This window comes from Ovis canadensis, chromosome 5 (assembly GCF_042477335.2).
Source record: "Ovis canadensis isolate MfBH-ARS-UI-01 breed Bighorn chromosome 5, ARS-UI_OviCan_v2, whole genome shotgun sequence".
Classification (NCBI taxonomy): Eukaryota; Metazoa; Chordata; class Mammalia; order Artiodactyla; family Bovidae; genus Ovis; species Ovis canadensis.
In genome coordinates this window covers 25,008,024-25,021,483 of record NC_091249.1, presented here as the reverse complement: position 1 = coordinate 25,021,483, position 13,460 = coordinate 25,008,024, and the positions used below count along the sequence as shown (strand labels likewise).

General features: G+C 53.9%; 1 protein-coding gene across 1 annotated transcript; it reads left to right on the top strand.

Annotated features, from left to right (window-relative positions):
- Positions 1 to 601: 601 nt before the first annotated feature.
- On the top strand, positions 602 to 13,275 carry YJU2B (YJU2 splicing factor homolog B). Its single transcript, XM_069589221.1, has 10 exons — positions 602 to 755; positions 4,138 to 4,182; positions 6,260 to 6,313; positions 7,057 to 7,139; positions 7,259 to 7,314; positions 8,791 to 8,851; positions 9,681 to 9,823; positions 9,907 to 10,079; positions 12,313 to 12,451; positions 12,549 to 13,275. Exons 2-10 carry the CDS (start codon positions 4,180 to 4,182, stop codon positions 13,034 to 13,036), a joined length of 1,200 nt encoding a protein of 399 aa, XP_069445322.1. The 5' UTR covers positions 602 to 755; positions 4,138 to 4,179; the 3' UTR covers positions 13,037 to 13,275.
- Positions 13,276 to 13,460: the final 185 nt, after the last annotated feature.

Below are 13,460 nucleotides of genomic sequence, written 5' to 3'. Positions count from 1 at the left end.
CCACCACCATCCCCCCATCAACTACTTAAAAAAATGAAAAAATTCTTATCTCGCTAGGCATTCAAAAATAAAGGGCTGTGGAGAAGGAAATGCCAACCCACTCAAGTATTATTTCTGGAAAAGTCCATGGACAGAGGAGCCTAGCAGGCTGCAGTCCATGGGGTTACATGACTGAGCACTCGTGCGTGAGGGTGGAGGGAGATGGGTTGGTAGCAATAAACTGATAAAACTTAAAAAAAAAAAAAAAAAATATATATATATATATATATATAATGGGCTAGTTCGATTCGGCCCGGGATATGGCAACTCACTCCAGTACTCGTGCCTGGAAAATCCCATGGACGGAGGAGCCTGGTAGGCTACGGTCCATGGGGTCGCAAAGAGTCGGACACGACTGAGCGACTTCACTTTCTTCATCTTAGGGACAGGCCCACCTTCGCCCCACCGATTAGGCGGGCTGGATCTGGCTGTGGGGAGCGCGCGGTCTGAAAGGCGGGCCTTAGAATGGGTCGGGCAAATGGGCGGGGCGAGGGTGGGGCACGTGTCGGGCGTGCAGTTGGCAAGGGCAGGCCCGATTGGTCTACTCCAGCGGCCGAGAGGTAGAGGCGTGTTCGGCATCCAGCCCATCAGCGCGGCGCCGCCGCCTCGCCCCGCCTCGCGCAGGCGTCTCAGTCAGCGGAGGGTGCGCCACGCCCCCTTTCGCGCCCAGAAGGGACTTCCGGGACAGACTCGCCGTGACGTCAGCAGGAGGGCAGGTAAGTGCGGGAGGGCAGAGGGGCCGGCAGGCCCGGTTTGGCTAAGGGTCTGTCCACTTCCTCACCAGGCCTGTGAGCCGCCCGAAGGGGGAGAAAGTGCCGGGTCCACGGAGCTCTGCGGACGTGGGCCTGGTACACTAAGCCGCCCGCGACCCCAAACCCCGGACCCCGGCCCATATCCGATACCTCTTCAGGTTTTCCTTAGGGACAGTAAGCCTTACCTCGCTGCGTCGTGGTGAAGATTTTGTAAAATGATGCTTGTAAAATGGTTTGTCATGAGAAATAATCAAAACGACCATCGTTTAACTTTGCATCAGGCGCTGTTCTAGATCCTTATTTAACTCAACGAGTCTTGACAGCAGCCTTATCAGGTTGATACTTTTATAAACCCCATTTTACAAGTAAGAAAACAGACTCAGAGAGAGAAGGAATTTGCCTGTACTGCTAGAAAGCAGCAGAGTCAGGATCCAAGCCCCAGCATTATGCCCTGAGCCAATGGGTGTCAGTGTTATTCTTGACACCAAAAACCAGAGATTTCTATACATCCCCCCTATAGTCCAACCTGTGCTACTCACTGGGGTGATAAAACCACTGAAAGACCCCAGTTCCTGGAAGTGGAGTGCTTACTCTGTGCAGGCATTACGCAGTATGTTATTTCATTTACAGCAACCACAGAAAGTCTTCTTGCAGTCATCCACTGTTTACAGATGAGGAACTGTACACTCAGGGAGGCTCAGACAATGGCCAAGGTTCCCCAGCTAGTGAGGAATGGAGCTGGAGTTCCAGCCCAGGGAACTGTGTGTCCCTAAAGCTTGGGTCTTGAGAGTCCCTTAGACTGCAAGGAGATCCAACCAGTCCATCCTAAAGGAAATCAGTCCTGAGTATTCATTGGAAGGACTGAAGCTGAAACCAGTACTTTGGCCACCGATGCGAAGAACTGACTCATTGGAAAAGACCCTGATGCTGAGAAAGGTTGAAGGCAGGAGGAGAAGGGAACGACAGAGGATGAGATGGTTTTGGATGGCATCACCAACTTGATGGGCATGAGTTTGAGTAAGCTCTGGGAGTTGGTGATGGACAGGGAAGCCAGGCATGCTGCAGTCCATGGGGTCGCAAAGAGTCGGACACTACTGAGTGAGTGAACTGAACTGAAAGCTTGGGTGGGCACTTGCTGTTTTGTTAGTATTTTTAGTTTGGAAGTGACTTTAGAAGAATCTGGTCCAGGGTACACATTATAGGTGGAGGATCTGAGGTGTAGAGGGGCTCAGGATGGGATGGTGGAAGACTTTATATCTGAGGCTTTTCACCCTGGCTCTGCCTTCCCATCAGCTTCTGAGCTCCGGCAAGTTATTTAAGCTGACACATGCTGGTTTGCCAGCTGGAGATAGTAATAACGTCAGTGGAGTGTGTGACATACAGTAACTGTTAGAAAGCACACAGCTAAGTTGGCAGAAATTACTAGAGACTTTCTGACTCCAGCCTAGGGAGCCAGCAAACTCCACTCACAGGCCAAAATCAGACCACGGCCTGATTTTTGTACCGCCCGCCGGCACAAAATGGTTTTAACTTCTTAAATGGTTGGGAAAAAAAATCAAAAGAAGAATATTTTGTGACAGGTGACAGTCGTGCGAAATTCAAATTTCAGTGTCCATAAATAAAGTTTTGCTAGGATGCAGCTACACCCACACATTAACATACTCGGCTACTTTCTGGCTGAGGTGAGTCTTTGAGACAGAAATCCTGGCCCTCAGTGGAGAAAATTTGCCAGTCCCCATTCTGGACTATACTTTAGTCCCTCATAATGTCTATTCTCTCTCTTTTTTTAATTTCTTTTAGTTTTTTTTTTTAATTGAAATACAGTTGATTTACAATGTTGTGTTAATTTCTGCTGTACAACAATGTGATTTAGTTATACATTTTATATACATATATATATATACACACACATTCTTCTTGAGATATTCTTTCCCGTTGCGGTTTATCATAGAATACTGAATAGGGTTCCCTGTGCTATACAGTGGGACCTTGTTGTCCATCCAATCTATAAGAGTTTGCATCTGCTAACCCCACATTCTCATAGCGTTTCTCTTTAGCATCAGGTTGAACTTCCTTCTGTTTGACTGGAAAGTCTCCTCTGGACATGCAGGGGGAAGGGATGTCTCCCCACCCCCCGTGAAAGGAGCCTGGTATTTGACCCCTGTGTCATTCATTCACACTGGTCCTTATGGAACCTCAGTCGATTATCAGAGGTTCACACAGTCAGCATTTATCAGGAACTGTCCTGGGTGCCACAGACGTAGCACAGTATGACCTCGCAGAGGAGACAGACTGTAAACAAGTAAACAGACATAGGATGACATGATAGAAAGTCTAGGGAGGAAGTGACTTGAGGTCACGTAGTCAGGTGAGGCCTCTCACCGAGGTGATGTCTGAGCTGAGATCCGTGACAACGGACTGCTGGTAGAATAGCACTTGAGGCAGTGGGCCTGCACCTCGTGAGCCTTCTAAGGCAGGAAGCCAGTGTGACTGGAACAGGGAGAGGGAGAGGGGTAAGAGTTGGGCTTGGGGAGGCAAGCAGGGGCCCCGCAGGCCGTGGAAAGGGACTCGACTTGATTCTCAAAGCCATGGGAATCCCTGGAAGGTTGTTTTTTTTTGTTGTTGTTGTGCTGGCTCTTTGTTGCTGCACGAGGTTTTCTCTGGATATGGTGAGTGGGGGCTACTCTGTAGTTGCAGTGTGCCAGCTTCTTATTGCTGACAAGTGACTTCTCTTGTTGCAGAGTTCAAGTTCTAGGGCACTCAGGCTTCAGTAGTTGCGGCCCGTGGGCTCAATAATTGCCGCTCCTGGGCTCCAGAGAGCAGGCTCAATAGTCGTGGCACAGGGGCTTAATTGCTCTATGTGGCCCATGGGATCTTCCCAGACCAGGGATCGAACCCAAGTCTCCTGCACTGGCAAGTGAATTCTTTACCCCTGAGCCACCAGGGAAGGGTTTTAAGCCCCCTGGAGGCTTTTAAGCAGGAGAGCTGTAGTTCAGATTTATATTTGAAGAGATCCTTCTGGCCCTTATGAGGAGAACAGACCGTGAGAGTCAAGGCCAGAGCCAGGAGCCTAGCGAGGAGGTGACGGTACTCCTCCGGGTGAGCAATGATGGGGGCCATGGAGGGGTGAGAAGTGTCAGCTGGGAAATAGATGTCGGATGGAGAGTGGATGGGACACTCCCTTTCCAAACAGCCAAACCACTCCACAGATGCCTCCTACACCTAGGGGGAGGACTACCACGCACAGCCCCCCACATCTTCACAGGGAATCTGTGGACTGCTGAGCTGTCCAGAAGGGCAGCACTGGGCAGTGAGTCCACAAAGCAGTGTCTCATCATCTTTTCAGATTGGCCACGTGGAGGGCGAGGACCTGTAGGCAGCTACCAAGATGGTAAGTAGATGGGCTGTGCTCACTGGGTTTCTCTTCTGGTCTTTGTTATGGGGAAGGGGCCCCCTAAGTAGCCTCCTCTTCCCACTAAACGTCTCCTTCCCCATCCCTACCCCTGACCCCAAGCTCTAAGGTATTTTTAAACTCTGCATCATGGTCTTCTCAATGGAGTGGTTTTCAAACTTTGGGCATGCGTGCACGCTAAGTCACTTCAGTCGTATCTGACTTTGCGTGACCCTATGGACTGTCACCTGCCAGGCTCCTCTGTCCATGGGGATTCTCCAGGCAAGAATACTGGAGTGGGTTGCCATGCCCTCCTCCAGGGCATCTTCCCGACATAGGGATCGAACCCACATCTCTTGTGTCTCCTGCATTGGCAGGCGGGTTCTTTACCACTGGAGCCTACCTGGGAAGCCCAAACTTTTGTGCGAGCTAAAATCACCCCAGGAGCTTTTTTGCTTTCCTTTTTTTAAAAAATGAGGTGAAATTCACATAAAGTAACATGAATATTTTAAAGCATGTGATTTAGCAGCATTTAGTATATTCACAATATTTTGCAACAACCACCTCTCTCTAGTTCCAAAATATTTCCATCACCCACAGAAGGAAACCTTATACCCAATAGCACTCGCTCTCATCTTGTCCACCCACACTCCCAGTCCCTGGCAACCCCCAGTCAGCTTCCTGTCTCTGTGGATTTGTCTATTCAGGACCTTTCATGTCAAGGGACTCCTGTACCATGTGACCTTTTGTATCCAGTTTCTTTCACTTACCAGGATGCTTTTAAGGTTTATCTGTTAAAACATTGTAGCAAGTACTAGAGCTTCCTTCCTTTTTATGGCTCAGTAATATCCCGTCACATGGTTGCACGGCAGTTTGTTTATCCATTCATCCATTAATGGACACCTGGGTTGCTTCCACCGTTTGGTTATTGCAGACAAACATATATGCACAAGGATATGTAGCAACATGTTTTCCAGGTTGCTTCTGAAAAGCCCTGTGTCCTGTGACTTCCCTGGTCAGGGAACAAGATCCCAAGTGCTGCACCTAAGACGCAGGACAGCAAAGAAATAATTTTTCTTTTCAAATGGGCTTCCCTGATGACTCCGTGGTAAAGAATTCTCCTGCCAACGCAGGGGACGAAGGTTCAATCCCTGGGTTGGGTAGATCCCCTGGAGAAGAAAATGACAACCCACTCTAGTATTCTTACCTGGAGAATCCCATGAACAGAGGAGCCCCATGGGGCTGCAAAGAGCGGGACATGACTTAGCAACTGAACAACGACAACAACCGCACCAAAAAATAAAGAAAGAAAGGAAAAGCCCATTTCTGGGCGCCAGAGCAGGTGCTGTGTCTATGTGGTTTAGAAACTCCTCGGGGACTTCCCTGGTGGTCCAGTGGCTAAGATTTTGTGCTTCCAATGCGGGAGGCCCAGGTTCGATCCCTGGTCAGGGAACTAGATCCTACCTGCTGCAAATAAGACTTGGCACAGCCAAATAAATAAATATTTAAAAAATATAAATCTATGGTCATAACGTGCAGCCAGGTGTGAGACCCACTGCTTTGGTAGATCACTGAGTCAATTCAGCGGGTGGCTGCTAGCAGTTAAAAGAGAGACTCTCACCGCTGGATGATGATTCTTTCCTGAAACCCGTGCTTCAACTGTATTACGTGTGTATGTGGTGTTAAATGTGTCTTATTTTAAGTCACAGTCCCAAAATAACCGTGAAAGCCATTGTGCTAGGAGAGAGTGACCCTCGTGGAATTTTCCACAGCAGTGGCGGTGGAGCATGTTTTGATTTGTTCTGTTCTTTTGGCGGAGCCGTGGAGCTTGCAGGATCTTAATTCCCTGACCAGGCATTGAACCTGGGCCACGGCAGTGAAAGCACCAAGTCCTGAACACTGGACTTCCAGGGAAGTCCTGACTGGGTTTTTTTTTTTTCTCCCTAAGTCTCCAGTCCTCAGCCACACAGCCTCCAGGGAGTCCCTGTCTCCCTCGTCCAGGTCTCGCCCCTTGAGGCTGCCCAGGTAGGTCTCCTGCAGGACCCACCCTAAGTCACGTCTCTCTTCTGCTTTCCAGGGTGAAAGGAAAGGCGTAAACAAGTACTACCCTCCGGATTTCAACCCTGAGAAGGTAAGGGGCAGCCTTCCTTCTCCATGTCCGCAATAGCAAAGCAACCCCTGGGCAGGGGCCCACACACATCATCCCCTCCTGGAGTCAGAACCATGGCTGCAGAAGCCCAGGCAGCGTGAGCAGTCTCCCTGCCTTACGCTCACCACCTGGGTCTCGGGGCAGCCTTCCCTCCTGGGTGGTCAGTGTGGTCCTCAGCGGACCCAGCATTGGATGTGGCGTGTTTCCAGCGGAGCCAGGATGAGATCCCCTCGCCCTTCCGGCTCCAGCTCCTCTGGCCTCCTCGTTGTTCCCTCTGCCAGGAACCTCTGCCCATTTTGACCCACAAGGCTGCTTTCCTTCCTTTAAGTCTCTCCTCACAGAGGGCCTCCCTGACGCCACCTTGTGTTCCGTCTCATGACTGAGTGCTTTATTTTTCTCAATGCCCTCACAACTCCCTGACACACAGTTTATTTCTTTGCATGTTGTCCATCTCTCCACCTGGAATGTCTACTGCTCAAGGCCAGGGACACGCATCTGTCTCGTTCAGGCTGTGTCCCCATGCTGGGCGCTCAGTATGGGCCTTTGAATGAATCAGGGCATCCTGGCTGGTGGTCCCTGTTGACTCGGCTTTTCTGTGCCACAGTCTCCCCATACGTAGGTCCAAAGGGGAAGCAAAACCACCTGGCCTCCCAGAAACATGGAGGGATTACCTGAGCTCCCCCGACTCAGCAGTGCTAATCTGCTCCCTCTTCCTTACCACACAGCATGGCTCGCTCAACAGATACCACAACAGCCACCCGCTTCGGGAGCGGGCTCGGAAGCTGTCCCAGGGCATCCTCATCATCAGGTAAGGCCCTGATTGTCACCACGCCCTTTGCCGCGTAACTGCAGCCAGAGTCTCAGGCATGGACACCCAGGGAGAACGCGTGCGGACAAGGACAAATGAGCTGTTCTCTGTTTGTGTAGGTTTGAGATGCCCTATAACATCTGGTGCGACGGCTGCAAGAACCACATCGGCATGGGTGAGCTGCCTTCTCCCCACCCCGCCCCCCACTATCCAGCCCCATGGCCAGCGAGCCCCTAAGTTGCTAAGTGCTGTGAGAGACCATCTCGCTGACGCCCCAGTCAAGAGTCGAGAAGAAGATAGATTCCCCCCTTCCCTACCCCCAGTAACTGGTGGGCTGTGGCCACTTCATGGCAGAGCAGTTAGGAGGCTGTGGGTTCAGATCCCGTCCCTGCCACTCCCTAAGCTGGGTAACCCTTAGCAGGCAACAGAGCCTCCATGCACCTCGGTTTACCCATCTCTGAATTGACATGATATGAGTGCCCGCCTGCATGGCATACAAAGTGTTTAGTGCAGAGAAAGGAAAAAAGAAGGGTGGGCCTTTATTATTTTTCTAGAGAATATCCAGGTTTGGGGGTGTGGGTTTTTTTTTTCCCCCCACTAATTAGATGATATATTCTGGGCTCTGATCTTGCTTTACTAAGTGAAAAAGGCTTAAACTACAAAAACAGAACTTGGGGTGGTGGATAGTGTGGCCCACTGGTTTTCTTTCCCTGGGAGGCTGGGGGCTGCTCTAGTTCACAGCCTTGAAGGTCAAGCTGAGCCCTGCTCTTGGTGCCCTGAGAGCGTCATGGCCTTTGGAGCAGGTGTCCCTGGCTGGGTCTGATCAGGGGGATGTGTTAGAGGGGTCACTCAGCCTCCGCACTGGGGTGACCTGGCCCTTCCTTCTTGTACTGGTCCCTCCCTCTGAAAGCCACCAGCTCCTGTAGGCTCTCCCCTGGGCTGGGTGCTGTGGGATGGGCTGGGGATGTCTGCACTGCAGAGAATGAAACACAAGCCAGGAGGGCCGAGTCACCCACCGCAGGCCTCAGACCCCTGTCTCTGCATCCATCTGTGCACCTGTGGGCACAGTCAGGTTCAAATGCTAAAGGCAACAGTAAGGGTTAGGGGCGGCGGCAGGCCAAGCCTACAAGCCCTTGCACGCGCCACGTGCTGTCCACTGAGCACTTTATTCACTTATTTTTGGCCGCACTGTGTGGCTTGAGGGGTCTTAGTTCCCCCACCAGGGATTTGAATCCACGTCCCCTGCAGTGGAATCGAGGAGTCCCAACCACTAGACTGCCAGGGAAGTCCCAAAACCAGCCCTTTTGGGACGATCACTGCCACCCAGCCCTGTGTTAAGTGCTCCATGTGTGCACATCAGCCCTGTGTGGTGGCCGTCATAGTCATCTCTGTCCAATCCAGGCAGCTGGACTAAGGTCTCGCAGCTGGGAGGGCAGAGCCAGGATTTGAACCCAGGCCCTCTGGCTGCAACCCACCACCCTCTGTGGCTTGAGCACCCATCCCACAGCCCCAAAGGCTCTTTTCCGCTTGAATCTCCGGAGGTGTCTCCCCTGCAGGCCAGTGGAATGCCACCACTCCTGTCTGGCCCCCACCACCCCAGGAGAAGACGCTGAGGGTGCGCCCTAGCCTCATTCTCTCCCTCTCCTCCCAGGTGTTCGTTACAATGCAGAGAAGAAGAAGGTTGGCAATTACTACACAACCCCAATCTACAGGTAGAGGCAATCTGGTGGGCCGAGGGCTGAGGGGCTACACAGAAGTCTAAGTGGGAGGGAGGCTTGTACCGTCTGCCTGAAGATCACCCCCTGCGGGTCTCTCCTGGAAACCAGCATGGTTTGTCAGTCTGGGCACACCCCACCTAGACCCCTCCATGGCTCCCTCCTTCCTCGGACTAAAAATCTCAGGTCTCCCCGTGGCCCACAAAGCCCCCTCCCTGCCTTCACCTCCTCCCACCCTCGCCATCACTCACTCTCCTCCAACCACACAGCCTCCTCGCTGCTCCTCACATAATCCCTCTCTGGTGCCCTCTGCCTGGAACGTCTTCCCCAGACATCTGCAAGGCCCCCTTTCCCTCCTTGGATGTCTGCTCCAAAGTCGCCTCTCAGAGAGGCCTTTCCTAAAGCAGTGCTCTCCACCCAGCGCTGCGGTGGTTTGAGCATTCCCCGCCCACTCAGCTGCCACTAGAACATCAGCCCTGCCGAGAGCAGGTCGGCTTCCTTCACCGCCGTGTCCCCAGCGGCTGGCACCAAGCCTGCCGCAGAGCAGCCTGGCTTGGGAGGGTTTGTTGAGTGAATGAGTGAATGAATGAACGAATGCACGGGATGAACACATAAACTCCAGACAGAAGGTCAGTGCTGGGGCGATGGGCCTGTACGTGTCACCCGCGGCTGTGCCCCCAGACACAGACCAGCGTGCAGCAGGTTCTCCGCGAATGTTAGCTGATGATGTAACGCACACAGATGGAGGGAAGCAGGCAGGGGTTGCAGGGTGTCCCAGGGCGACCACAGTGTCCAGATTCCCGCCTGCCACCCTCCGCCCTCCCAGGTTCAGGATGAAATGCCACCTCTGTGTCAACTACATCGAGATGCAGACGGACCCCGCCAACTGTGACTACGTGATTGTGAGCGGCGCCCAGCGCAAGGAGGAGCGCTGGGACATGGAGGACAACGAACAGGTGCTGACCACAGGTGAGCGCTGTGGGTGGGCTCGGACCCCAACCCTGGTCCTCAGCCAGGGCCCTGAAGGCCCAGCCCCGTTCTCACCCTTGCAGAGCACGAGAAGAAGCAGAAGCTGGAGATGGATGCCATGTTCCGCCTGGAGCACGGAGAGGCTGACCGGAGCACGCTCAAGAAGGCCCTCCCCACCCTGAGCCACATCCAGGAGGCCCAGAGCGCCTGGAAGGACGACTTTGCCCTCAACAGCATGCTTCGGAAAAGGTTCCGGGTGAGTGGGGCTCCGGCCCAGGGTTGGGACCACAGGCGGTGAGGCATCACCAACAGTGGAGCGAAGAAAGTGAAAGTTAGTCACTCAGTCATGTCTTATCTTTGTGACTCCATGGACTGTAGCCCACCAGGCTCCTCTGTCCATGGAATTCTCCAGGCAAGACTACTAGAGTGGGTAGCCATTGCCTTCTGCAGGGGATCTGCCTGACCCAGGGACTGAACCCAGGTCTCCTGCACTGCAGGCAGGTTCTTTACCGTCTGAGCCACCAGGGAGTCGTAACAGTGGAGCAGGGAGAAGGCAAAGTGGGCTGCGAGCCAGGTCCAGCCTGTGCGCCATCACTCCCTAACTATAGGCAGTCCTTTCACCCGCAGTTTCCCCAGCCACCATGTGGGGACCACCTCCCTACATCTCAGTGCCCGGGGGGCATCTGGCCCAGCAGCTTTTTTGAGTAATCTTTCTTCGTTTTCGTCTGTGCTGGGCCTGCACTGCTGTGCTGGCTTTTCTCTGGCTGCGGTGTGCAAGCTTCTCATCGCTGTGGCTTCGCTCGTTGCAGGAGCACAGGCTCTAGGCACTCGGGCTTCAGCAGTTGCAGCGCACAGGCTCAGTAGTTGTGGCGTGCTGGCTTAGTTGCTCTGTGGCCTGTGGGATCTTCCCAGACCAGGGGTCAAACCCATGTCCCCTGCATTAGCAGGCAGACTCAACCACTAGGCCATCACAGAAGCCCAAGGGTTTTCTTACTAGTTGTTACTAAAAGTGTGTCCCTCTGGCCAGGACTATAGCCTGAGTTGTGTGTCCCCTGCCTTCTGGGCATCCCTGAGTGGTGTCTGAGGGCCCAAACATAACATCCCAGGGAAACCCCATCAGTCCCTAGCCTGCCCTGCTTGTATCCTCCCTGTCTCAGTAATAGAAGCATCTTTGTTCTTCCAGGCACTCAGCCTTGTTCCTCTTGTTATAACCACCATTATTTCCCCACGTCTGCATCCATCAGCACATTCTGGCAGGCTCTGCCAACATCCACAGCCTCCATCGTCTCCCGCCTGGACTAGCACCGTCTCTCCATGCTGGTCCCCAGTGGCTCCTAGCTTCGTGTCCCACAGCCTGTTCTCCTCACAGCCATCAGAGGGCACCCGTGAGCACCTGAGCCGGACCACATCCCTGCTATGCTCAGAGCCCTCCACAGCTCCTACTTCCTTTAAGTAGAACCCAAAGTCCTCCCCATGGCCCACCAGGCCCAAATATTCTGCCCTCTGCCCTTCCTACCCCCATCTCCACCTTCCCCTTGCTCATTCTGCTCCGGCCACATTGGCCACCTCACTGGCAAGTGCAGTTCTGCCTCAGGGCCTTTGCACAGGCTGTTCCCTCCCCCTTGGAACACCCTTCCACCTAAAACCCACATGACTGCCTCACTTAGACATCTTTTCTTGAACATGATCTTCTCAGGGAGACTGCCCCTACCCCTCCGCTCCACCACGTGCCATATTTAAAGTTGAACCCCCTGCCAACGCTTATTCTTTTTCTCCTCATCATTTTGTCTCACTCACCCACTCGTACGTCAGCTTCAGCAGGGCAAGGGTTCTTCCCTGCTCACTGCCGTGTCCCTAGTGTCTAGAACAAGGCCTGACACTAGAAGGACATTCTGTAAGTATTTGTGGAAAGAATGAATGGCTGGGAACTTCGCTGGCAGTCTAGTTGTTAGGACTCCATACTTCCACTGCAGGAGGCGAGGGTCTGACCCCTGGTCAGAGAGCTAAAATCCTGCCTACCTTGAGTCACAGCCAAAAAAAAAAAAAAAATGAATGAGTGAAGGACCCAATGGCACACATAGTAATAACAGTCGTGTCTGCTGTTTGTTGAACAAGTTCTATGTCCCGAGCACTGCGTGAGGCCCTTTCCTCACATAAACTGAAAGAGGAGGAAATGGGAGGAGAGTTGAGGGGATGCCCATGCCAGCTCCCAGCTCAGAGGGCATGGACGAGGCATGACTCTGACACCCACCCTCCCTCCCCATGGCTGCTCTGTAGAGCTCAGTGGTAAAGAATCTGCCTGCCAGTGCAGGAGACGCAGGAAACCAGAGTTCGATCCCTGGGTTGGGAAGCTCCCCTGGAGGAAGAAATGTCAACTCACTCCAGTATCCTTGCCTGCCTGGTGGCTACAGTCAGTAGGGTCGCAAAGACTCGGACACAGCTGAGTGACTGAGCGCTGTCCCTCTCCGCCCACTTCCACCCCGACACAGGAAAAGAAGAAAGCCATGCAGGAGGAGGAGGAGAGGGACGAGGCACTGCAGGCCAAGGCCAGCCTGGCCATCCCGCTGGTGCCGGAGACAGAGGATGACCGCAGACTGGCCGCCCTGCTGAAGTTCCACACCCTGGACTGTGCGTGGGGGCCAGTGGGCGTGGGGAGTCGGGTTGGGGGAGATGGGGGGTAGGCGCTCAGGCAGAGGGCGGCTCTGGACCTCCTTCTCCCCCCCAGCGTACGAGGACAAGCAGAAGCTCAAGCGGACAGAGATCATCAGCCGCTCCTGGTTCCCCCCGACCCCGGGAGCCAGCACCAGCAGCAGCAGCAGCAAAGCTAGCAGTGTCCTGAAGAAACTGGCCCAGAACCGCAGAGCCACTCCCACCAGCTCCCCCGTCACCATGGGGCACCTGGGCATCGTGCGGCGGCGGTCCCGGGAGGTCCCAGAGAGCCCTCAGCACCCGGCTGAAACCTTCAAGTCTGGGGAGCCACAGATGCCAGAGGGGGCCAACCAGAACAGGCTTGCATCCCCCCGAGACTGCTTTCTGGAGACAGCTGAGACCCCCAAGAACAGCAGGCCACTGAGGCAGGAGGAGAGCTGTCAGGACAGACCCCAGCCCCCGCCAGACACCTCCCCTGAGGCAGCCAACCCTCAGGACACACCACAGCCCTGCAGCCTCAGCTCCTCCCTCGTGGCTGACTACTCCGGTTCCGAGAGTGAGTGATGCCACAGTCCATACTCACTCCAGAGGCCAAGACTCACCCAGGAGGCCCCACCCAGGCTGCGGCCCCACCCAGGCTGCAGCCCCACTGGCCCACCAGCTCTTGGAGAGCTCAGTCCCCACCCCTGTGCACACCTCACTTTCTCGTGGTGATGGAGTTATTTATTTGGTCCTGGAGAGGGTGTCTGTGCCTTGTGGGACCCCAGACCTCCCAACATTAAAGCCTGCTTCTTTGCCCCTGCCTCAGATTGCTAAATGGGCCCAGGAGCTCTGCCCCCAGCCACCCACCCAATGAAGCTTGCCCAGCATCTCTACCCAGTGCGGATGCCCTGATCACAGCCTTGGTCCCCACCCAGCTTGATAAGGGTTTAAATGTAGTAGCCCAGGCTGGCCTGAAATCAGGGCTGACTTCCTGGAGGTGGTGGAA

What these genes read in the sequence shown, in the direction of transcription:
- YJU2B (XM_069589221.1), top strand. An exon ending in CGGATTTCAACCCTGAGAAG is followed by an intron (nt 6,314 to 7,056) that starts GTAAGGGGCAGC and finishes CTTACCACACAG; the next exon opens with CATGGCTCGCTCAACAGATA. An exon ending in TACACAACCCCAATCTACAG is followed by an intron (nt 8,852 to 9,680) that starts GTAGAGGCAATC and finishes CCGCCCTCCCAG; the next exon opens with GTTCAGGATGAAATGCCACC.